The sequence below is a fragment of the Procambarus clarkii genome, chromosome 25 (assembly GCF_040958095.1).
Source record: "Procambarus clarkii isolate CNS0578487 chromosome 25, FALCON_Pclarkii_2.0, whole genome shotgun sequence".
Taxonomy (NCBI): domain Eukaryota; kingdom Metazoa; phylum Arthropoda; class Malacostraca; order Decapoda; family Cambaridae; genus Procambarus; species Procambarus clarkii.
In genome coordinates, this window is record NC_091174.1 from 38,787,590 (window position 1) to 38,814,760 (window position 27,171).

At 35.1% G+C, this 27,171-nt stretch overlaps 1 protein-coding gene and 1 long non-coding RNA gene across 5 annotated transcripts; one reads left to right on the forward strand and one right to left on the reverse strand.

Annotated features, from left to right (window-relative positions):
- Positions 1-5,936: 5,936 nt before the first annotated feature.
- On the forward strand, positions 5,937-16,373 carry LOC138368666 (uncharacterized). 2 transcript variants are annotated; one of them, XM_069331391.1, is made up of 7 exons: positions 5,977-6,046; positions 6,556-6,773; positions 10,458-10,564; positions 12,936-13,042; positions 14,660-14,816; positions 15,675-15,781; positions 16,234-16,373. In XM_069331391.1, the coding sequence occupies exons 4-7, from the start codon at positions 12,998-13,000 to the stop codon at positions 16,348-16,350; spliced, it is 426 nt and encodes a 141-aa protein (XP_069187492.1). In that variant the 5' UTR covers positions 5,977-6,046; positions 6,556-6,773; positions 10,458-10,564; positions 12,936-12,997; the 3' UTR covers positions 16,351-16,373. The 2 variants fall into 2 exon arrangements, with proteins under 2 accessions (XP_069187493.1, XP_069187492.1); XM_069331392.1 differs by lacking the exon at positions 6,556-6,773 and having other exon boundaries at positions 5,937-6,046.
- A 675-nt stretch (positions 16,374-17,048) lies between these two features.
- LOC138368405 (uncharacterized) lies at positions 17,049-26,198 on the reverse strand. Of its 3 annotated transcripts, none has more exons than XR_011229586.1 (5): positions 26,052-26,198; positions 25,307-25,542; positions 21,534-21,640; positions 19,018-19,124; positions 17,049-17,398 (listed from the first exon to the last, which is right to left on the reverse strand). It is a non-coding gene; the product is annotated as an uncharacterized lncRNA (long non-coding RNA). The 3 variants fall into 3 exon arrangements; XR_011229584.1 differs by having other exon boundaries at positions 17,071-17,398; positions 25,325-25,542; positions 26,052-26,197; XR_011229585.1 differs by lacking the exon at positions 25,307-25,542 and having other exon boundaries at positions 17,221-17,398; positions 26,052-26,166.
- Between the last annotated feature and the right edge of the window lie 973 nt (positions 26,199-27,171).

A 27,171-nucleotide genomic window follows, 5' to 3' on the forward strand; every position in this document is an offset into this window, starting at 1 on the left:
TGGCATAATATCTATAAAATGCTCCATTAAAACTAAGTTCCTGAGAGCCTCGTATGTTTCGGCTTTCGCCGAGCGAATCCATCTATCAAATAATCGAATTTGATTATTCACAAATTCAGTGAGCGGTTGGTTGTGAGTAGGCCTAAGGTTACGATAAACTTGGTGGTGAGCTTCAGGAGTAATTTCATATGCCCGCAAAATACATTCCCTGACTTTATCATATTCGAAACACTCGTCGTCAGGCATGTTTATAAAAATATCTTGTGCTTTACCCCTAAGTCTTCCCTGTAGGATTTTCACCCACTCTTCCTTTGGCCAGTTCATGGATATGGCCAATCTCTGAAAATGGTTGGAAAACCTTTCAGGGTCTGACTCGGAAAATTCAGGCAAATTATGCTTTTTCTCATAATGCCTGGGGTTTGAATCCCCGGCTGGTGGAGGTCCAGTGGCATTCACTCTAATTCTAGCCTCCTCGGTTTTGAGTCTTTGCTCCTCTAATTTTATTTTTGCTAACTCTAAAGCTAATTCTCTCTCCCTATGAGTTGCACTTTCTGCTTGGCTAGGCTGGCATAAAGGTGTATCACTTGCCAATAGTTCTTCATCAATACAATGTTGTAATATTTCATTCACCAAAGTCCACTTTTTATCTGCGACATTTAATTCTAGGTCAAATTCCTTGCCTAACAATACTAAATTAGACTTGGTAAGTTTCTTTATCTCTACTGCTGAAGGCTCCCTTGCCAGTCTTTGCATTTCAGAAGACATCACTAATAATTTTAGCTCCCAGCCAAAGAAAAAATTAAAAAATAAAAATTGGAAAAAACAAAAATTTGCACGGCCCCTAACACAAGGCCACACTAACCTTAATCGTGAAGGGATCCAGCTAGGTGTCCAGTCAGTGCAAGAATGTCCTTTGCTAGATGAGCTGGACCCTAGGCTAGCACACAACCGTTCTGCGGAAAACAAAAAATTTTAATTTTGGCACTCAAGAATCTAATTTTTTACACTAATAATGTTCATCCCGGACAGGCCCCCACTTGTTATACATATATGTGTGTGGGGCTTCTATGGGTACTGGTACTATTAAGGGGTAAGGGTAGTTAGAAGACAAGAGTATCAAATATGGGAGAGCTAAAACGCCCGGCCCCCGAAATAAACTATCCACAGTAGTAATAACTTGCTACTAGACCATATATGTTAGTCAAAGGGTTGATCAATGCGCTCCCACATAGGAAGAAGGGATACTCTGTAATTCATGTACTTATTTATTAACCCCTTAACAACCCCCCCATATACACTCACACCAATAACAATAATAATAATAATAACTTTACCACACTATCTTACGTTAAAAGCCTTGGTCCACTTAGGCAGGATACAAGGTTTACACTAATAACAAGCTAGGGTAAAGTACTACTGGATACCCAGCAAACACAAATCATCTACACAACGTTCGCCTATCTCTTGCCATAGGTGTGGGAATGATTTGCATTGAGAATGGTGCAGGAGAGCCTTTGAGAAACTTTTACTCAAAAAATCCAAACACAAAGGTTTAATTATAAATTGTTTTTCTACAATTATTTTCTTCCAAATGTAAAACAAATAGTTTTTACATGTTTAAATATAAAATTTATGGTGTTTTTTTGTAAAATTCATTAATAAATTGTGAATGATATATATTGGCTGAGTGAAACCTTTATAATCCATTTAGTTATAATTTGAACAGAAAAAAGTATTTTTCCAAATTTTCTAAAAATTGCTCTTTTTAACACAATTTGACTCCTTATACATTCCACTAAACACTATATCATGTTTAAATATATAATTTATGTATTATTCTCTAAAATAATTTATATAAATTATATAAGTTGCTGGAAAGTGGTGTTAAGGATTTTGAAAACATTTTGTTGTGTTAATATGTTCTTATTAACTATGTCTCAAGTTCACAGTTTATCAAACAAGAATATTAACATTCGTCAACTCTTAAAATCTTATATGTTATCTTGCTGGTGCAAAAAAGGGTGAATCTTTAGGAACAGCTATAGTATCTATATATCACAAATGGTGTTTTCCCTAACTCAAACAATGTAGGGTTTATTATTCTACACATATTTCTAATGACTCTTAGATGTTTACATTCTCTGAAGTATAATTGTGAAGGCTGTGTCCATCACTCTCAACACAGATTCTTAAACTCGTCTCTGCAGGTTCAACTATATAATTAGTTTCCATTTTGAATTTCCATGGACATTTGTATCCAAAATGAAACCAATGTGGTTTCCTTCAGCGCCTTCAGCCAGCACATTTGCTCATTCATTTCCACAGATTCCAACAAGGTAGGGGATTTACAGAAATTTGTATATTCATATTGTTATATATTAAAAATATGAATGCAGTTCAATATGATAAGACAAATACATGAGTTTATGATAAATTCGTTTTCTGTGATATACCATTGATATGCTCTTTTTTTCTTTAAACGGCAGACTAAACTAAAGTGCTCACATCAACAGATTTGATGTATAAATTGTCAACGCTCAACAGAGTTAGTATAAATGTATTAGTATAAATCTTACTTGTCTCATTGTTAATTCACATTCAATGTCAACTTGTGGTTTTGATGTGGCACGTTTGGCCAAGACACCCCACCCCATTATGCACCCCATACCCATCTTGTGGGCGGTTGTGGAAAGGGTTACAGAGGCACATAATGGGCTCAGGGACTGAACCCCACAATTCATTTAGCTAAGCAAGTTACAATCTTGATGAGCTAGTTACAAAATTCAATATAAGTCATCACATCAACAATGGGTTCGAGATCGACCTCAAGTACAGGTTCTAAATTAAGCAACTGACATATGTGGAGAGCTAGTATCAAAATTTATATGTTTGTCCTGCACACCGTTCCCCATCCAGTGGGCAGCGGTGGATAGGTTACAATCACTTAGTTGTTATCTACAGTTAGCAAACTGGGGATATTTGGCTAAAATTTCTGGTAGCAGATCATTTTGAATGAAATATTGACACATCGCTGGAACATTGGTTATAGAATTGTCTCTAAATTCATGTATCTTTTCGCACTCCATCACATAGTGACGGAGGGTGTGCGAATAATTTTGTTGACACAGTTTACATTTGGTCAGGTCTACATCAGCAGATAATGAGAATTCCCAGAGATACTTGTAACCGAGTCTAAGCCGAGCAGTAGTAACATCTAGAAGTCTGCTGATTTTATTGGATGATCCATAGATGTGTGGCTCCTCTTGTATGATATGTATGATAGATGGAATTACTAGTTCCAGTTTCTAGGCAGGCGATGAGTACTCACAATAACCTTAATTAAGCGTCAAAACAAAAATGTGTATACTCTTTTTACTCTCCTGACCTTAGTTCTCGAGCTATGTATTTCATTTTGGTACCAACGTGTTCGCAATAACATTCTCTAGAAGAAAATCAGCAAAAACGGTCACCAAAAGTTATATGAATACCAGCACCCAATAAATACCTACGTAGATGACTCGCCGTGAGTGCCCAAGAGCAACAAAATGTTTTTACTCTTGGGATTGTTATCACTTCCACACTTGTCCTACAGCGTTAATTTTGGTATCAATGTACTCGCAATGAAATTCCCAACACGGTGATATGAATATAAACGTAGAATAATGGTCGCTGCCCACCCGCAAGAGTGTGGGAAGTGGCGGAACTGTTACCCAGTATTGGTGACAAGACGACACATGGGCGATACAGTGCTTTGAAAGTTTATAATTATATCACTGTCCTGACATTATTATTGTATGTACGTCATTCATTTTTGTGCCAATGTTTTCGCAATAGAATGTTCTATGAGCCCGTAGGTAAAAAAGAGCAACAAAGCGTAAGATAGAATAGCACCATATATAAAACAACGCTGGTACATATCAGTGAGCGTCAAACACACACGAAATGTGTGTGTTTGATGGTGGTCAAACGATGTTTGATGTGTTTGATCAGGTGATGTCCTGATCCGCATAATTAATAATAAGTATAATAATAATATAATATAAGTATAATAATAGTATAATAAGAGCAAAGCGTTCCTATTACGAGAATAGATTCAAAGAAGCAAAAGGCAACATAAAAAGCACATGGAGAGCCATCTCTACCATCCTAGGAGCTAAACAACATTCACATAATAAGATAAAAATCTCCAAGGATGGTTATACACCTGCAACAGATCTTGAAACAGCAACTGAATTTAATAGCTTCTTTTCATCGTTTGGTGCTCACCTTGCCCGAAAAATCCCAGAGACTCAGACATATGTTACCACATATCTTTCACGCAGCTATCCAAACTCTCTTCTCCTCTCTCCGGTCAGCCCTACAGATGTTGTGTCCATCATTCACTCGCTAAAAACCAAAGCTGGGAACATTAGTGAAATACCATCGATGGTACACAGGCGTGCCACCCATGCCCTTGCACCATCCATAGCACTGCTGTTCAACAAATCCCTAGAGTGTCATACCTTCCCTGATATCCTTAAAAAAGCAAGAGTAACGCCAGTTCATAAAGGAGGTAACACGGCAGACATAAATAATTACAGACCCATATCGAATCTACCTATATTATCAAAATTATTTTTTTTTTTTTTACAAACAGCTCTACTCCAATCTTGTAAAATTCAATATACTAAGTCCCTGTCAGTTTGGCTTCCGCTCCCAAAAGAGTACCAATGATGCTATTGTTAGTCTGCTTGACTTAATCTTCTCAGCCCTTGACAAAAGTGAGTTTCCAATTGAACTCTTCATCGGCCTGAGAAAGGCCTTTGATACTGTTAACCATAACTACCTCTTACTTAAATTCCACCATTATGGAATCCGTGGCCTTGCCCTAAACTATATCCGATCCTATCTTAGTAACAGACACCAATATGAAGCCATCAATGATATAACCTCTCCCACTCTACCACTTAATTACCGTAAAGGTGCCACAGAGCAGCATCCTAGGACCCTCCTGTTTCTTATATACATCAATGATCTCCCTAATGTCTCTAACATACTTAAACCTATATTGTTGGCTGATGATACTACTCATCTACTCTGACCCCAACCCACTCCTGTTAAATAATGTTGTAAACAATTAATTAAAAAAAGTCTACTTGTGGATGTCAACCAACAAACCTCACACAAAACATAGAAAAGACCTACTATATCTTATTTGGAAACAAATCAACAAATGCAATTCAGCTTCAGATAGATAATGTAAACATTAGCAATAAAAATGATGGAAAGTTTCTTAGCCTATACTTAGACAAGAGACTCAACTTCCGCACCCATATACAACACATAACTAAAAAGGTTTCTAAAACAGTTGGTATACTGTTTAAGATCAGATATTATGTACCCTACTCTGCTCTCCTCTCACTCTATTATGCACTTATCTATCCCTATCATTCTTATGGCGTTTGTGCTTGGGGTTCAACCTCTGCAAACTACCTCAAGCCCATCATCATCCAGTAAAAATCTGCTATCAGGACAATAAATAACTCTACCTTCAGACAACACACAGCTCCCTTGTTCAAATCCTTAAACATGCTAAACAAATTCACTCCATACATTCTCCTGTGTAAATTACGTTTATAAAGCCCTTTTTCTAACTGCAAACCCTGTTCTGAAACTCTTCCTGGACAGATGTAATAGAACACATGGCCACGTCCCCACCAGACATAAATATCTCTTTGATATCCCCAGAGTCAAACTTAATCTATGTAAACACTATGTAAATAAAGGGACCTAGTCTATGGAACTCACTCCCTTATAATGATTTGAAAAGCTGTCCAACTTCTGCCATATTCAAAAATAAAACCAAAAAGTACCTGTAGTACTTTTTAAGTACGAGGGAGTAATGCGCAAAGCGTCCCTCACCTGTGACGTCACAGCGTCACCTGACGCCATATCAACACATCGGCCATTTTGTCGTCAGTTCAGTCATGGCGAGGACTAACCCTTCATGCAAACTGCACCTACTATCAAGAAGAAGAAGATTTTGTGTTCCACCGATAGTATTATCGTAAGTAAGCACTTATATTTTATATTTTATTAAATTAATTGATTCTATTTTTCTGTAATAAAGGTCCAAAGGGTTGTTAAGGAACAAGGGTGTAGCGATACCGACGCTCAGTGCGCTCAACTCACACCAAAGTATCACCTGTGTAGCTTCTGTAATTAGTGTTAATTAGTTATGCTATAAGATAATGAAGCGAGTATAAGATTAACTCGCTACAAGGGTACTGTGTTGGGAGGTGAGGGCTGTTACTGGTGTCTGTGGGGATGTGAGGACTTGTACCAACCACTATCACCACCAGTACCTTGTCTTGCATCCTGCTTAGTATTCCTATTGAGATATGAAGTATTATTGCATTCATATAATTATTCATTCATTGTCATTACTATTTTTATGGGCTATGTTCTGTTACCCTAATGCTTTTTACCCCTGGGCATGTCCATTTACTCTCCAGCCCTTCACAAGCCACTGCTGCACCCCCTCCATGCCCATACTTACTGTGCTTATTCTTACAGGACTGCACTGCATTATGTGGTGCTCACTGCCTGGACACCTTGATACATGCATTATAGGGTTCTGGTAGTTGTTCTACTCACCAAGCCCTTCCAAGGCCAGGCTTGACATGTGAGAGCTTGGTCCAACAGGCTGTTGCTTGGACAGGCCCCTCAGGCCCACATATCCACCACAGCCTTGTTTGTCCGGCACTTCAAAATCAAATGTTTATTTACGTAAGGTACATACATATTTTTAGGTAAGGTACTCTTTATTTGGGTAAATTTATCTTCGTAGTATTTAGCTTTGGCTCGTCTAATTATCTTGGATAGCAATAACGAGTAATTCTTTGAGAATTCTTTGGAGACAATTCCTAACCTATACTTCTCCCAACCTATACTTCTTCTCAAGGTCATCTTCACTTCTTGAAGATGTTCAGGTTTTCTCTTGAAGATGTCGACGGTTGTTCCAGCAATACTGTATTTCTTTTATTGCTGAAAACCTGTTTTCAGCCATAAAAAAATAATCCTGAATCCAGAAAAAATTCCCTTTTGTATCGTCTGGAAATTTTCAAATATTGCTGATCAAACCTGAGTCTAAATTATTTGTATATATTATGAATTACAGAGGTCCCAGGACAGGGTTTTTAGGCACTCCACTTACATTTTCCCACTCTGACTTAACCCCCATTTATACAAACTCAGTCTTATCTTTTAGCTAATAATTTATTGTACACACCATACTCAGCCTGTGTAGGGTAGTTTATTGTGCATGTGTAGTATATATATTTGTGTAGTATATTTGGTATATTTAATGCCTCTAACCTCTCCTCATAGTTCTTGTCCTTCAGTTCTGGGAGCCACTTAGTAGCATGTCTTTGCACCTTTTCCAGTTTGTTTATGTGCTTCTTAAGATATGGGCACCATACAACCGCTGCATATTCCAACTTTGGTCTAACAAAAGTCGTGAACAATTTCTTGAGTATTTCGCCATCCATGCATTTAAAAGCTCTGAATATTATCCTTTACCTGCAATTGGTTGTTGCTGTATTTATAGAATATGATTTGTTCTACTTTACATTTGTTTGTTCCTTTTTTTCAAAATTTCTTTCTGCCTCTCTCCTCACTGCCGTGTAGTTGTTTCTCTTTGTATTACTGGTATGTTTGGGGGTTTGGCCTCTTCGTATATTGATTCCATTTTTGTGTCTTTTGGTCTCTGTCCGTCTTGAAATTTCAGTTGAACAAATCCTGTTTCCTGGTTCTGCATCTTTGTTTTGGTATAAATGTTTTTGTTCCTTTATCATATATTTCACAAAATTGACATACTGTGCATTAATTCATCTCAATTACTTCCTTTCCTAACAGCAAGCCTTTCCAGTAAAATTCTTTGAATTCTTTTCTGACTTCTGGCCTAATGTTTGTTTTATCCTAGTGTGTATGATGCCTAGCGTGTGTCTGGTGCCTGTTGTGTTAAACCGAAGATAAATGCATAAGTATAGGTCAGTAATTTCTCCAGCTTTGAAAGGGGCTTTCATTATGCAGCAGTATTCCACTCTAGAGAGCACTAGCGTCTTGAAAACTATCATCATCGGTATAGCATCTCTAGTGTGAAAAGTTCTTGTTATCTATCCTGTCATTTTTCTTGCAGTTGTGACGGCTACTTTATTGTGTTCTTTAAATGTAAGGCCTTCTGACATCAGTACACCCAAATCCTTTACGTTGCTTTTCCGTTCAATGTTATGATTTGACTGAGTTTTGTAAGTGGTTTCCGTTTTTATATTTTTTATTTTTTCCGTAGCGCATGAGCTGAAACTTATGTTCGTTAATCACCATGTTATTTTCTGTAGCCCATAGAAAGACCTGATTTACATCTGATTGGAGGTTTGCCGTGTCCTCTATGTTGCCTACTCTCGTGAAGATTCTAGTGTCATCTGCAAAGGATGATCAAGTACTATAGGTTGTGTCCTTGTCTATGTCCGATATGAGGATGAGAAAAAGTATTGGAGCAAGCACAGTACGCTTGGGGACTGAGCTCTTTACGGTTGATGGTCCAGATTTTATTTTGTTGACTACTACACATTGGGTTCTATTAGTCAGGAAGTTGTATATCCATCTGCCTATTTTTCCGGTAATTCCTTTTGAACGCATTTTATGTGCAATAACACAATGGTCACATTTGTCAAAGGCTTTTTTTTGTCAAAGCGTTTTGTTTGTCTTCAATGGCATCTAGTGCCATGTCAGAGTGGTCCAGCAACTGTGATAGGCAAGAGCGCCCTGTTCTGAAACCATGTTGTCTGGGGTTATGGAGATGCTGTGATTCCATGTATTTTGTGATCTTACTTCTTAGCATTCTCTCAAAGATTTTTATGATGTGCGATGTTAGTGCTATCGGTCTGTAGTTTTTTGCCTCTGCCTTATTTCCTCCTTTATGGGGCGGTGCTATCTCTGCGGTTTTTAGTATGTCAGGGACAATGCCAGTATCTTGGCTTTGTCTCCAAAGAATGTGAAGGGCCTGCGATAACGTTTTTTACAGTTCTTGATGAATATAGAGTTCCAAGAGTCAGGGCCTGGTGCAGAGTGCATAGGCATACTGTCTATGGCTTCTTCAAAATCCAGTGGGGATAGGATCACATCTGATTTATGATTTGATGTTGGTATCATATCCATGAAAAATTCATTTGGGTTATCAATCAGATGGATGGAGAGCTACACTCGTGGTGTCCCATTTTCCCAGCACTCTTTGTCATATAATGCTTTGAAACTTTTGACGGATTTGGCCTCCACCACCTTCTCACCTAACATGTTCCAACCGTTTACCATTCTGTTTGCAAAAGTGAATTGTCTTACATTTCTTCGGCATCTTTGTTTAGTTCGTTTAAATCTATAACCTCTTGTTCTTGAAATTCCAGGTCTCGGGAAATCTTCCCTATCAAGTTTATCAATTCCTGTTACTGTTTTGTACGTAGTGATCATATCTCCTCTTTTCCTTCTGTCTTCTAGTTTGGAATATTTAATGCCTCTAATGTCTCCTCATAAATCCTGCCCTTCAGTTTTGGCATGAATGTTTGTGTGCCTTCATCGTATATTTTGCAAAATATGGAATACATCTCATTTACTTTACTTTAAGAATATGGTTCGATCAATTAAAAACCCTCTTGTTCAAATTGCAAAGAGACTGAAAGAGATGCAGCATGCTCAATGGATTATATATTAGTGATTATTATTAGGATTATATATTAGTGAATCATATTAGTGATTCAATTATTATGGTCATAAATTCACTTAAAAATGTAAATTTTAAGTTAAAAAATTTTAACCAAAAAACTTGATATTTTTCATATTTGGAACCATTCCATAATCCCAAGCATAAATGATTATATTTCTATCACTTGCTCTTAAGATTGTTTCATTTAATAGAGGTTGGGCATAATTGTTCTCTGCTGCTAATAGAACTGACTGACTTAGCTATAGGAAAATGTAAAATTAATTGGTTTATCCATTACAGTATTTTGCAGTTTATTTCATGATCCTGTGCTTAATACTTGCATAAATAGTAGATTACAAAATGCATTTTTATATCATTAGTATTGAATAATAATAATGCAAATAATTGACTTATAAATGATGTACAATTAATTGGTAGGTGATATTATATTATTAATATTTTTTCATTCTTGCAAAGCCTTAACAAAGTCATTAACATGTTAATATAAACTTGATCACCTTCCACTTATTTTCTCATGTGCTACCTACATGTACAAAACCTTATTCCTAAATGCATATTTTGTTCTGAAACTTGTCCTTTATATGTTGTGTATCACCATCTCTGGAGAGTTTTATCTGATTGATGTATAAATTACTTTTAATTTTACAGAATATTATTGTTATACTGAATTTATTATTATATAAATAACTTAATTTTACAGAATCATCTATCAACGCACATCCACAAGTTGAGGAGGAGGATGTGACCTTCCAGATGTCTGAAGTACTGAAACAGGCACCAAACAGGCCTGGTGGATCTAGGTACAAGGTAAAATAATTTAATTTTTTTTTTTTTTTTTTTTTTACTAATTGTCCGATATATATATATATATATATATATATATATATATATATATATATATATACATATATATATATATATATATATATATATATATATATATATATATATATAATGTGTCGTACCTAGTAGCCAGAACGCACATCTCAGCCTACTATGCAAGGCCCGATTTGCCTAATAAGCCAAGTTTTCTTGAATTAATGTTTTTTCGACTACCTAACCTAACATTTTCAGCTACCTAACCTATCCTATAAAGATAGGTTAGGTTCGGTCATATATCTCTATTAATTTTAACTCCAATAAAAAAAGAATTGACCTCATACATAATGAAATGGATAGCTTTATCATTTCATAAGAAAAAAAATAGAGAAAATATATTAATTCATGAAAACTTGGCTTATTAGGCAAATCGGGCCTTGCATAGTAGGCTGAAAAGTGCGTTCTGGCGACTAGGTACGACATATATATATATATATATATATATATATATATATATATATATATATATATATATATATATATATATATATATATATATATATATAATATCTCTATCACATCTATATCACTTTGTGCTTTAGCCCTGGTGGAGCTTGGTCCACCAGGCTGTTGTTTGGAGTGGCCCGCAGATCCACATACAGTCTGCATATGATATACAGTCTGTTGATCAATTAAACTACAGTAGTTAGTTTTTATCATCCGAATGCACCAATATGTGTTCATTCTTCCCAGATGAAGGAACTAGGTAATATTCATCATCTGAATGCACCATCTGATGCTTTAACACACTCATGATACACGAGAGGTTTAAAAAACTTTTAAAACTTTTAAAACTTTTTGACCTATGTATTTAAAAGTAATTCTAAAGTTAAAAAGTGTAGCATAGGCCCCTCGCAGAATGTTCTTAATATGATCCTCAGGTTATAGTTTTCTATCTAAAACCACCCCTAGATCTCTTTCTTGATCAGAATTCTTTATAGATCTCAGTGGCTCGATCATAGAAACTGCTCTAAATCCTTGTTGGCCTGGATTGTGGAGGTCATTGGTCTCTATAAAACTAGTAATCTGACTCCTGATCACTCTCAAATAATTTTATTATGTGGGATGTTAGTGCAACTGGTCTATAATTCTTTGCCAATGCTTGTGTTGTGTTGTGTTGTTTTGGTAGTGATGTGCAATGTGTTGTTTTGGTAGTGATTCGTCCAGTTCTGGTAGTAGTGCGGTTGTTGTGTAGTGTAGTACTTGTGTGCTTGTTAATGACTTGTATTCCAGTCTTGTGGGTATCTCCTTTCCCCTACGGGCCAACTGCTTTGTTCTTACCTAGCATTTTGCTTTGTTTGGGTATGAATGTTTGTGTGCCGTATATTTTGCAAAATTTGCCATATATCTCATTATTTACTCCTCTGCCTAGCAACAAGTCTGTCTAATTATACTCATTAACTGTTTTTCAAAGTTCCCCATAGTGTCCTTTATTGAAATCGAGTTCATGAACCGTTTCAATGTTCTTATTTTCTTCTTGATTATATCTTAAAGTATATTTAAATGTTATTGTTATTAAATGTTATTGTGACATTGCATTGCAATTGAGCTATGTTGTTTACCATACCGTTCATTTCGTGAGTATAAGTATAGATGCCACACTTGTGACAGGTAAAACCATGCCTTTTTTGAAAAACAGCACCGTCTGTTGCACGTAAGAGCAACCCACACTATATTATGTTGCGATATTATTTCAATATTTCCGATTGTATTGATAATTTGAATTTTCATAGATTTCAATTTATTTTCATTTCGATTTAATAATTTTGTGTGACATTGCATTGAAATTGAGCTGTGTTGTTTACCATACTGTTCATTTCATGAGTATAGTTTATTTTTTTATTTTTTTCATTTCATTTTTTTAGCTGTTCTTATTTTTCAGTGATGGGAATATCAGATCATTTGATGTTCCCAATTTTCTGATGGAAGCATCAGACCATTATAGAATGCATCGGATGAGGTAGTTTGGAATGGTGGGGAGGACGAGAGGGGGGTATGGTGGGGAAGACGAGGGGACAGAGGAGAGGGTAATGGTGGGGAGGACGAGGGGACTGGGGAGTTGGGGATGGTGGGGACAGGGGAATGCTGGGGAGGACAAAGGGACAGGTGAATGGGAGATGGTGGGGGAGGAAGAAGGACAGGGGAGGGGAAAATGGTAAGGAGGACGATGGGACAGGGAAGTGGGAATAGTGGGGATGATGTGGGGACAGGGAAGTGGGAAGGACGAGAGGACTGTGGAATGGGGAATAGCAAAGTGAATTATAATTATATATATTAATTAATTCTTATAAATTTCCAGAAGCCTGTATCAACACCCACACTAATGCAACTGAAAGAGATGTTGAGACAAGTATTGCTGATATGTTGAAGAACGCCCCAAACAAACTCGGTGGAAACAGATACAAGGTAAAGTTTGCCAATTTGCTGTAGTCTAATTCAATTTCTTTTTAGTAATCTTCGAGAACATTTATGCTATGAATAAGATAAAATAATGTAACTGATTTTGATTTATTTACTATTTATTATTTATTTACCGTTATTAGTATAATAGATCTCGTAATAATTTTGCAAAAATAATGGCATTTACTATTTTAAAAAGCTCGGGTGCAGGGGAGGGGGTTATGTAAAAGCCTGGTTTGTGCCTCGGAGAGGCTATGGGATCCAGTAAGATCGTCCTTCCTTTCCTCCCTAGAATCTGGATGTAGCAGGTGCTCAATTGTCAAAAGTGAAAAATTGGTTTTGTCTTCCGAATGCACCATTTGTGTAAATTTGCTAATAATCTTTTAAAAATAGTAAATGCCATTATTTTTGCAAAATTATTACGAGATCTATTATACTAATAACGGTTTGATAAAATACAGTAGACTGCCTACTGGATAATAGTTCCAGTCCACCTGTAGACAGGGATCTCACATCAGCTTGTATATTATACAAGGATAAGATTTGATTTACTTTTGTATTTATATGCATATATGCATTTATATGCATTATTCTCTAGAATAATAGATCTCGTAATAATTTTGCAAAAATAGTGGCATTTACTATTTTAAAAAGCTCGGGTGCAGGGGGGGGGGGGTTTGTGTAAAAGCCTGGTTTGTGCCTCGGAGAGGCTATGGGATCCAGTAAGATCGTCCTTCCTTTCCTCCCTAGAATCTGGATGTAGCAGGTGCTCAATTGTCAAAAGTGAAAAATTGGTTTTGTCTTCCGAATGCACCATTTGTGTAAATTTGCTAATAATCTTTTAAAAATAGTAAATGCCATTATTTTTGCAAAATTATTACGAGATCTATTATACTAATAACGGTTTGATAAAATACAGTAGACTGCCTACTGGATAATAGTTCCAGTCCACCTGTAGACAGGGATCTCACATCAGCTTGTATATTATACAAGGATAAGATTTGATTTACTTTTGTATTTATATGCATATATGCATTTATATGCATTATTCTCTAGAATAATAGATCTCGTAATAATTTTGCAAAAATAGTGGCATTTACTATTTTAAAAAGCTCGGGTGCAGGGGGGGGGGGTTTGTGTAAAAGCCTGGTTTGTGCCTCGGAGAGGCTATGGGATCCAGTAAGATCGTCCTTCCTTTCCTCCCTAGAATCTGGATGTAGCAGGTGCTCAATTGTCAAAAGTGAAAAATTGGTTTTGTCTTCCGAATGCACCATTTCTGTAAATTTGCTAATAATCTTTTAAAAATAGTAAATGCCATTATTTTAGCCTGAGTATGGTAAGTGTTGCTGAATTTTTTTAGCCTTGTACATATGTCTTTTGATTAGTTTTTTTGCAGATGAAGGAAGGTGGGGTGGCACATAATTGATTGTTCAGTGTTATGTTTAAGGTACAAATAAAACAAAAGCAAAAGTTACTCAAATTCGTTGATTTTTGTAATAGTTAAGAAGGAAAATATTTTAATGCTATTTATTTAATACAGTTGGAAATTAGAAAATCTAATGTTGAGATTGAAAGATATATATTATTCTCTATTACCTTACAGCTTATGCATTATTTTAACAGGTCCAGACGCTGTCTCAAATGGGCGGTGCAAGCTGTGGAGACACAGTGAGACGAATGATGAGGATAGGGACCTATGGGGTCTGGTCTCAGTATTCACTCGTTGGGCGCAAGAGGAAACGTGTCTTCAAAACCTTGGATATTTGTAATGTAATAATAAGTACGTAAATTTGACATTTTTTTGGATTATATATATGTCTGCATGTATTATGTATTATACTTGCATGCTTGTTAATGACTTGTATTCTAGTCTTGTGGGTATCTCCTTTCTCCTACGGGCCAAATGCTTTGTTCTTACCTAGCATTTTGCTTTGTTTGGGTATGAATGTTTGTGTACCTTCATTGTATATTTTGCAAAATTTGCCATATATCTCATTACTCCTCTGCCTAGCAACAAGTCTGTCTAATTATACTCAATAACTATTTTTCAAAGTTCCCCATAGTGTCCTTTATTGAAATAGAGTTCATGAACCGTTTCAATATCCTTATTTTCTTCTAGATTATATCTTAAAGTATATTTAAATGTTATTGTGACATTGCATTGCAATTGAGCTGCGTTGTTAACCATTCTGTTCATTTCATGAGTATATTTTATTTTCTATTTTTTCATATCATTTTTTTTATCTGTTTTTATTTTTCAGTGATGGGAATATCAGATCATTTGATGTTCCCATCAGAAAATTGGGAAAGTCAGATCTTTTGATGTTCCCAATTTTCAGATGGAAGCATCAGACCATCATGGAATGCATGGGATGAGGTAGTTTAGAATGGTGGGGAGGACGACAGGGGGGATGGTGGGGAAGACGAGGGAACAGAGGAGAGGGTAATGGTGGGGAGGACGAGGGGACAGGGGAATGGAGAATGCTGGGGAGGACAAAGGGGACGAGGGGACGGAGGAAGACTGGAGAACAGGGGAACACCTAAATAAAAGCCAACAATGTTATTACTCTGTGGCTTCTTGTCTCCTGACAAAAAGAATTATAATTATATATATTAATTAATTCTTATAACTTTCCAGAAGCCTGTATCAACACCCACACTAATGCAACTGAAAGAGATGTTGAGACAAGTATTGCTGATATGTTGAAGAACGCCCCAAACAAACACGGTGGAAACAGATACAAGGTAAAGTTTGCCAATTTGCTGTAGTCTAATTCAATCTCTTTTTAGTAATCTTTGTGAACATTTATGCTATGAATAAGATAAAATAATGTAATTGATTTTGACTAAATATGTAGATATATTTAATTTTCTGAGCACTAATAATGAAAGAAAACCAAAATAAGAGGTGGCTACTATCTCTAATAATGGGCTGGAATAATACAGGATATAATAATATATATATATATATAAATATATATACATATATTTATATATATATATATTTATTTATATAAATATATATACGATATATATATTCTATTCTATTAGTCTATTCTATTCTATAGTTTTATATAGATTCTTGTTTTAGTTTTTTTCTATAATATGGAAAGGGTTTTTAATTAATAAATTAAATATTATATAATAAAATAATGTATTATTGAAAACAATTAGTAACAAACAATATTTCATTACAGGGTGGTGAAGCAAGAATACATGTGCATCACATAGCAGAGTCTTGTATGACGAATAATGAAAACAGCGGAGAGCCTGGTGCATGGCATACCGCTGAATCTTCTCTAATGTCTATATAGAAGAATCTTTGTTTCTGTGTGTATATATGTATATATATCATTAATAAAATATATATATATATATATATATATATATATATATATATATATATATATATATATATATATATATATATATATATATATATATATATATAACCTATATATATATAACCTATATATATATATATATATATATTTATATATATATTTATATATATATTTATATATATATATATATATAACCTATATATATATAACCTATATATATATATATATATATATATTTATATATATATTTATATATATATTTATATATATATTTATATATATATATATATTTATATATATATTTATATATATATATATATATATATATATATTTATATATATATTTATATATATATATATATATATATATATATTTATATATATATTTATATATATATATATTTATATATATATATATATTTATATATATATATATATTTATATATATATATAAATATAGAAGGAAAAAGGAAAATAGAAGGAAAAAAGAAGGAAAATAGAAGGAAAATATCCTTCTATTTTCTAGAAGAAAATAAGGATATTGAAACGGTTCATGAACTCTATTTCAATAAAGGACACTATGGGGAACTTTGAAAAATAGTTATTGAGTATAATTAGACAGACTTGTTGCTAGGCAGAGGAGTAATGAGATATATGGCAAATTTTGCAAAATATACAATGAAGGTACACAAACATTCATACCCAAACAAAGCAAAATGCTAGGTAAGAACAAAGCATTTGGCCCGTAGGAGAAAGGAGATACCCACAAGACTAGAATACAAGTCATTAACAAGCATGCAAGTATAATACATAATACATGCAGACATATATATAATCCAAAAAAATGTCAAATTTACGTACTTATTATTACATTACAAATATCCAAGGTTTTGAAGACACGTTTCCTCTTGCGCCCAACGAGTGAATACTGAGACCAGACCCCATAGGTCCCTATCCTCATCATTCGTCTCACTGTGTCTCCACAGCTTGCACCGCCCATTTGAGACAGCGTCTGGACCTGTTAAAATAATGCATAAGCTGTAAGGTAATAGAGAATAATATATATCTTTCAATCTCAACATTAGATTTTCTAATTTCCAACTGTATTAAATAAATAGCATTAAAATATTTTCCTTCTTAACTATTACAAAAATCAACGAATTTGAGTAACTTTTGCTTTTGTTTTATTTGTACCTTAAACATAACACTGAACAATCAATTATGTGCCACCCCACCTTCCTTCATCTGCAAAAAAACTAATCAAAAGACATATGTACAAGGCTAAAAAAATTCAGCAACACTTACCATACTCAGGCTAAAATAATGGCATTTACTATTTTTAAAAGATTATTAGCAAATTTACAGAAATGGTGCATTCGGAAGACAAAACCAATTTTTCACTTTTGACAATTGAGCACCTGCTACATCCAGATTCTAGGGAGGAAAGGAAGGACGATCTTACTGGATCCCATAGCCTCTCCGAGGCACAAACCAGGCTTTTACACAAACCCCCCCCCCCCCTGCACCCGAGCTTTTTAAAATAGTAAATGCCACTATTTTTGCAAAATTATTACGAGATCTATTATTCTAGAGAATAATGCATATAAATGCATATATGCATATAAATACAAAAGTAAATCAAATCTTATCCTTGTATAATATACAAGCTGATGTGAGATCCCTGTCTACAGGTGGACTGGAACTATTATCCAGTAGGCAGTCTACTGTATTTTATCAAACCGTTATTAGTATAATAGATCTCGTAATAATTTTGCAAAAATAATGGCATTTACTATTTTTAAAAGATTATTAGCAAATTTACACAAATGGTGCATTCGGAAGACAAAACCAATTTTTCACTTTTGACAATTGAGCACCTGCTACATCCAGATTCTAGGGAGGAAAGGAAGGACGATCTTACTGGATCCCATAGCCTCTCCGAGGCACAAACCAGGCTTTTACACAAACCCCCCCCCCCCTGCACCCGAGCTTTTTAAAATAGTAAATGCCACTATTTTTGCAAAATTATTACGAGATCTATTATTCTAGAGAATAATGCATATAAATGCATATATGCATATAAATACAAAAGTAAATCAAATCTTATCCTTGTATAATATACAAGCTGATGTGAGATCCCTGTCTACAGGTGGACTGGAACTATTATCCAGTAGGCAGTCTACTGTATTTTATCAAACCGTTATTAGTATAATAGATCTCGTAATAATTTTGCAAAAATAATGGCATTTACTATTTTTAAAAGATTATTAGCAAATTTACACAAATGGTGCATTCGGAAGACAAAACCAATTTTTCACTTTTGACAATTGAGCACCTGCTACATCCAGATTCTAGGGAGGAAAGGAAGGACGATCTTACTGGATCCCATAGCCTCTCCGAGGCACAAACCAGGCTTTTACATAACCCCCTCCCCTGCACCCGAGCTTTTTAAAATAGTAAATGCCATTATTTTTGCAAAATTATTACGAGATCTATTATACTAATAACGGTAAATAAATAATAAATAGTAAATAAATCAAAATCAGTTACATTATTTTATCTTATTCATAGCATAAATGTTCTCGAAGATTACTAAAAAGAAATTGAATTAGACTACAGCAAATTGGCAAACTTTACCTTGTATCTGTTTCCACCGAGTTTGTTTGGGGCGTTCTTCAACATATCAGCAATACTTGTCTCAACATCTCTTTCAGTTGCATTAGTGTGGGTGTTGATACAGGCTTCTGGAAATTTATAAGAATTAATTAATATATATAATTATAATTCACTTTGCTATTCCCCATTCCACAGTCCTCTCGTCCTTCCCACTTCCCTGTCCCCACATCATCCCCACTATTCCCACTTCCCTGTCCCATCGTCCTCCTTACCATTTTCCCCTCCCCTGTCCTTCTTCCTCCCCCACCATCTCCCATTCACCTGTCCCTTTGTCCTCCCCAGCATTCCCCTGTCCCCACCATCCCCAACTCCCCAGTCCCCTCGTCCTCCCCACCATTACCCTCTCCTCTGTCCCCTCGTCTTCCCCACCATACCCCCCTCTCGTCCTCCCCACCATTCCAAACTACCTCATCCGATGCATTCTATAATGGTCTGATGTTTCCATCAGAAAATTGGGAACATCAAATGATCTGATATTCCCATCACTGAAAAATAAGAACAGCTAAAAAAATGAAATGAAAAAAATAAAAAAATAAACTATACTCATGAAATGAACAGTATGGTAAACAACACAGCTCAATTTCAATGCAATGTCACACAAAATTATTAAATCGAAATGAAAATAAATTGAAATCTATGAAAATTCAAATTATCAATACAATCGGAAATATTGAAATAATATCGCAACATAATATAGTGTGGGTTGCTCTTACGTGCAACAGACGGTGCTGTTTTTCAAAAAAGGCATGGTTTTACCTGTCACAAGTGTGGCATCTATACTTATACTCACGAAATGAACGGTATGGTAAACAACATAGCTCAATTGCAATGCAATGTCACAATAACATTTAATAACAATAACATTTAAATATACTTTAAGATATAATCTAGAAGAAAATAAGAACATTGAAACGGTTCATGAACTCGATTTCAATAAAGGACACTATGGGGAACTTTGAAAAACAGTTAATGAGTATAATTAGACAGACTTGTTGCTAGGCAGAGGAGTAAATAATGAGATATATGGCAAATTTTGCAAAATATACGGCACACAAACATTCATACCCAAACAAAGCAAAATGCTAGGTAAGAACAAAGCAGTTGGCCCGTAGGGGAAAGGAGATACCCACAAGACTGGAATACAAGTCATTAACAAGCACACAAGTACTACACTACACAACAACCGCACTACTACCAGAACTGGACGAATCACTACCAAAACAACACATTGCACATCACTACCAAAACAACACAACACAACACAAGCATTGGCAAAGAATTATAGACCAGTTGCACTAACATCCCACATAATAAAATTATTTGAGAGTGATCAGGAGTCAGATTACTAGTTTTATAGAGACCAATGACCTCCACAATCCAGGCCAACAAGGATTTAGAGCAGTTTCTATGATCGAGCCACTGAGATCTATAAAGAATTCTGATCAAGAAAGAGATCTAGGGGTGGTTTTAGATAGAAAACTATAACCTGAGGATCATATTAAGAACATTCTGCGAGGGGCCTATGCTACACTTTTTAACTTTAGAATTGCTTTTAAATACATAGGTCAAAAAGTTTTAAAAGTTTTAAAAGTTTTTTAAACCTCTCGTGTATCATGAGTGTGTTAAAGCATCAGATGGTGCATTCAGATGATGAATATTACCTAGTTCCTTCATCTGGGAAGAATGAACACATATTGGTGCATTCGGATGATAAAAACTAACTACTGTAGTTTAATTGATCAACAGACTGTATATCATATGCAGACTGTATGTGGATCTGCGGGCCACTCCAAACAACAGCCTGGTGGACCAAGCTCCACCAGGGCTAAAGCACAAAGTGATATAGATGTGATAGAGATATTATATATATATATATATATATATATATATATATATATATATATATATATATATATATATATATATATATATATATATATATATATATATATATATATGTCGTACCTAGTCGCCAGAACGCACTTTTCAGCCTACTATGCAAGGCCCGATTTGCCTAATAAGCCAAGTTTTCATGAATTAATATATTTTCTCTATTTTTTTTCTTATGAAATGATAAAGCTATCCATTTCATTATGTATGAGGTCAATTCTTTTTTTATTGGAGTTAAAATTAATAGAGATATATGACCGAACCTAACCTATCTTTATAGGATAGGTTAGGTAGCTGAAAATGTTAGGTTAGGTAGTCGAAAAAACATTAATTCAAGAAAACTTGGCTTATTAGGCAAATCGGGCCTTGCATAGTAGGCTGAGATGTGCGTTCTGGCTACTAGGTACGACACATTATATATATATATATATATATATATATATATATATATATATATATATATATATATATGTATATATATATATATATATATATATATATATATATATATATATATATATATATATATATATATATATATCGGACAATTAGTAAAAAAAAAAAAAAAAAAAATTAAATTATTTTACCTTGTACCTAGATCCACCAGGCCTGTTTGGTGCCTGTTTCAGTACTTCAGACATCTGGAAGGTCACATCCTCCTCCTCAACTTGTGGATGTGCGTTGATAGATGATTCTGTAAAATTAAGTTATTTATATAATAATAAATTCAGTATAACAATAATATTCTGTAAAATTAAAAGTAATTTATACATCAATCAGATAAAACTCTCCAGAGATGGTGATACACAACATATAAAGGACAAGTTTCAGAACAAAATATGCATTTAGGAATAAGGTTTTGTACATGTAGGTAGCACATGAGAAAATAAGTGGAAGGTGATCAAGTTTATATTAACATGTTAATGACTTTGTTAAGGCTTTGCAAGAATGAAAAAATATTAATAATATAATATCACCTACCAATTAATTGTACATCATTTATAAGTCAATTATTTGCATTATTATTATTCAATACTAATGATATAAAAATGCATTTTGTAATCTACTATTTATGCAAGTATTAAGCACAGGATCATGAAATAAACTGCAAAATACTGTAATGGATAAACCAATTAATTTTACATTTTCCTATAGCTAAGTCAGTCAGTTCTATTAGCAGCAGAGAACAATTATGCCCAACCTCTATTAAATGAAACAATCTTAAGAGCAAGTGATAGAAATATAATCATTTATGCTTGGGATTATGGAATGGTTCCAAATATGAAAAATATCAAGTTTTTTGGTTAAAATTTTTTAACTTAAAATTTACATTTTTAAGTGAATTTATGACCATAATAATTGAATCACTAATATGATTCACTAATATATAATCCTAATAATAATCACTAATATATAATCCATTGAGCATGCTGCATCTCTTTCAGTCTCTTTGCAATTTGAACAAGAGGGTTTTTAATTGATCGAACCATATTCTTAAAGTAAAGTAAATGAGATGTATTCCATATTTTGCAAAATATACGATGAAGGCACACAAACATTCATGCCAAAACTGAAGGGCAGGATTTATGAGGAGACATTAGAGGCATTAAATATTCCAAACTAGAAGACAGAAGGAAAAGAGGAGATATGATCACTACGTACAAAACAGTAACAGGAATTGATAAACTTGATAGGGAAGATTTCCCGAGACCTGGAATTTCAAGAACAAGAGGTTATAGATTTAAACGAACTAAACAAAGATGCCGAAGAAATGTAAGACAATTCACTTTTGCAAACAGAATGGTAAACGGTTGGAACATGTTAGGTGAGAAGGTGGTGGAGGCCAAATCCGTCAAAAGTTTCAAAGCATTATATGACAAAGAGTGCTGGGAAAATGGGACACCACGAGTGTAGCTCTCCATCCATCTGATTGATAACCCAAATGAATTTTTCATGGATATGATACCAACATCAAATCATAAATCAGATGTGATCCTATCCCCACTGGATTTTGAAGAAGCCATAGACAGTATGCCTATGCACTCTGCACCAGGCCCTGACTCTTGGAACTCTATATTCATCAAGAACTGTAAAAAACGTTATCGCAGGCCCTTCACATTCTTTGGAGACAAAGCCAAGATACTGGCATTGTCCCTGACATACTAAAAACCGCAGAGATAGCACCGCCCCATAAAGGAGGAAATAAGGCAGAGGCAAAAAACTACAGACCGATAGCACTAACATCGCACATCATAAAAATCTTTGAGAGAATGCTAAGAAGTAAGATCACAAAATACATGGAATCACAGCATCTCCATAACCCCAGACAACATGGTTTCAGAACAGGGCGCTCTTGCCTATCACAGTTGCTGGACCACTCTGACATGGCACTAGATGCCATTGAAGACAAACAAAACGCTTTGACAAAAAAAAGCCTTTGACAAATGTGACCATTGTGTTATTGCACATAAAATGCGTTCAAAAGGAATTACCGGAAAAATAGGCAGATGGATATACAACTTCCTGACTAATAGAACCCAATGTGTAGTAGTCAACAAAATAAAATCTGGACCATCAACCGTAAAGAGCTCAGTCCCCAAGCGTACTGTGCTTGCTCCAATACTTTTTCTCATCCTCATATCGGACATAGACAAGGACACAACCTATAGTACTTGATCATCCTTTGCAGATGACACTAGAATCTTCACGAGAGTAGGCAACATAGAGGACACGGCAAACCTCCAATCAGATGTAAATCAGGTCTTTCTATGGGCTACAGAAAATAACATGGTGATTAACGAACATAAGTTTCAGCTCATGCGCTACGGAAAAAATAAAAAATATAAAAACGGAAACCACTTACAAAACTCAGTCAAATCATAACATTGAACGGAAAAGCAACGTAAAGGATTTGGGTGTACTGATGTCAGAAGGCCTTACATTTAAAGAACACAATAAAGTAGCCGTCACAACTGCAAGAAAAATGACAGGATAGATAACAAGAACTTTTCACACTAGAGATGCTATACCGATGATGATAGTTTTCAAGACGCTAGTGCTCTCTAGAGTGGAATACTGCTGCATAATGAAAGCCCCTTTCAAAGCTGGAGAAATTACTGACCTATACTTATGCATTTATCTTCGGTTTAACACAACAGGCACCAGACACACGCTAGGCATCATACACACTAGGATAAAACAAACATTAGGCCAGAAGTCAGAAAAGAATTCAAAGAATTTTACTGGAAAGGCTTGCTGTTAGGAAAGGAAGTAATTGAGATGAATTAATGCACAGTATGTCAATTTTGTGAAATATATGATAAAGGAACAAAAACATTTATACCAAAACAAAGATGCAGAACTAGGAAACAGGATTTGTTCAACTGAAATTTCAAGACGGACAGAGACCAAAAGACACAAAAATGGAATCAATATACGAAGAGGCCAAACCCCCAAACATACCAGTAATACAAAGAGAAACAACTACACGGCAGTGAGGAGAGAGGCAGAAAGAAATTTTGAAAAAAAGGAACAAACAAATGTAAAGTAGAACAAATCATATTCTATAAATACAGCAACAACCAATTGCAGGTAAAGGATAATATTCAGAGCTTTTAAATGCATGGATGGCGAAATACTCAAGAAATTGTTCACGACTTTTGTTAGACCAAAGTTGGAATATGCAGCGGTTGTATGGTGCCCATATCTTAAGAAGCACATAAACAAACTGGAAAAGGTGCAAAGACATGCTACTAAGTGGCTCCCAGAACTGAAGGACAAGAACTATGAGGAGAGGTTAGAGGCATTAAATATACCAAATATACTACACAAATATATATACTACACATGCACAATAAACTACCCTACACAGGCTGAGTATGGTGTGTACAATAAATTATTAGCTAAAAGATAAGACTGAGTTTGTATAAATGGGGGTTAAGTCAGAGTGGGAAAATGTAAGTGGAGTGCCTAAAAACCCTGTCCTGGGACCTCTGTAATTCATAATATATACAAATAATTTAGACTCAGGTTTGATCAGCAATATTTGAAAATTTCCAGACGATACAAAAGGGATTTTTTTCTGGATTCAGGATTATTTTTTTATGGCTGAAAACAGGTTTTCAGCAATAAAAGAAATACAGTATTGCTGGAACAACCGTCGACATCTTCAAGAGAAAACCTGAACATCTTCAAGAAGTGAAGATGACCTTGAGAAGAAGTATAGGTTGGGAGAAGTATAGGTTAGGAATTGTCTCCAAAGAATTCTCAAAGAATTACTCGTTATTGCTATCCAAGATAATTAGACGAGCCAAAGCTAAATACTACGAAGATAAATTTACCCAAATAAAGAGTACCTTACCTAAAAATATGTATGTACCTTACGTAAATAAACATTTGATTTTGAAGTGCCGGACAAACAAGGCTGTGGTGGATATGTGGGCCTGAGGGGCCTGTCCAAGCAACAGCCTGTTGGACCAAGCTCTCACATGTCAAGCCTGGCCTTGGAAGGGCTTGGTGAGTAGAACAACTACCAGAACCCTATAATGCATGTATCAAGGTGTCCAGGCAGTGAGCACCACATAATGCAGTGCAGTCCTGTAAGAATAAGCACAGTAAGTATGGGCATGGAGGGGGTGCAGCAGTGGCTTGTGAAGGGCTGGAGAGTAAATGGACATGCCCAGGGGTAAAAAGCATTAGGGTAACAGAACATAGCCCATAAAAATAGTAATGACAATGAATGAATAATTATATGAATGCAATAATACTTCATATCTCAATAGGAATACTAAGCAGGATGCAAGACAAGGTACTGGTGGTGATAGTGGTTGGTACAAGTCCTCACATCCCCACAGACACCAGTAACAGCCCTCACCTCCCAACACAGTACCCTTGTAGCGAGTTAATCTTATACTCGCTTCATTATCTTATAGCATAACTAATTAACACTAATTACAGAAGCTACACAGGTGATACTTTGGTGTGAGTTGAGCGCACTGAGCGTCGGTATCGCTACACCCTTGTTCCTTAACAACCCTTTGGACCTTTATTACAGAAAAATAGAATCAATTAATTTAATAAAATATAAAATATAAGTGCTTACTTACGATAATACTATCGGTGGAACACAAAATCTTCTTCTTCTTGATAGTAGGTGCAGTTTGCATGAAGGGTTAGTCCTCGCCATGACTGAACTGACGACAAAATGGCCGATGTGTTGATATGGCGTCAGGTGACGCTGTGACGTCACAGGTGAGGGACGCTTTGCGCATTACTCCCTCGTACTTAAAAAGTACTACAGGTACTTTTTGGTTTTATTTTTGAATATGGCAGAAGTTGGACAGCTTTTCAAATCATTATAAGGGAGTGAGTTCCATAGACTAGGTCCCTTTATTTACATAGAGTGTTTACATAGATTAAGTTTGACTCTGGGGATATCAAAGAGATATTTATGTCTGGTGGGGACGTGGCCATGTGTTCTATTACATCTGTCCAGGAAGAGTTTCAGAACAGGGTTTGCAGTTAGAAAAAGGGCTTTATAAACGTAATTTACACAGGAGAATGTATGGAGTGAATTTGTTTAGCATGTTTAAGGATTTGAACAAGGGAGCTGTGTGTTGTCTGAAGGTAGAGTTATTTATTGTCCTGATAGCAGATTTTTACTGGATGATGATGGGCTTGAGGTAGTTTGCAGAGGTTGAACCCCAAGCACAAACGCCATAAGAATGATAGGGATAGATAAGTGCATAATAGAGTGAGAGGAGAGCAGAGTAGGGTACATAATATCTGATCTTAAACAGTATACCAACTGTTTTAGAAACCTTTTTAGTTATGTGTTGTATATGGGTGCGGAAGTTGAGTCTCTTGTCTAAGTATAGGCTAAGAAACTTTCCATCATTTTTATTGCTAATGTTTACATTATCTATCTGAAGCTGAATTGCATTTGTTGATTTGTTTCCAAATAAGATATAGTAGGTCTTTTCTATGTTTTGTGTGAGGTTTGTTGGTTGACATCCACAAGTAGACTTTTTTTAATTAATTGTTTACAACATTATTTAACAGGAGTGGGTTGGGGTCAGAGTAGATGAGTAGTATCATCAGCCAACAATATAGGTTTAAGTATGTTAGAGACATTAGGGAGATCATTGATGTATATAAGAAACAGGAGGGTCCTAGGATGCTGCTCTGTGGCACCTTTACGGTAATTAAGTGGTAGAGTGGGAGAGG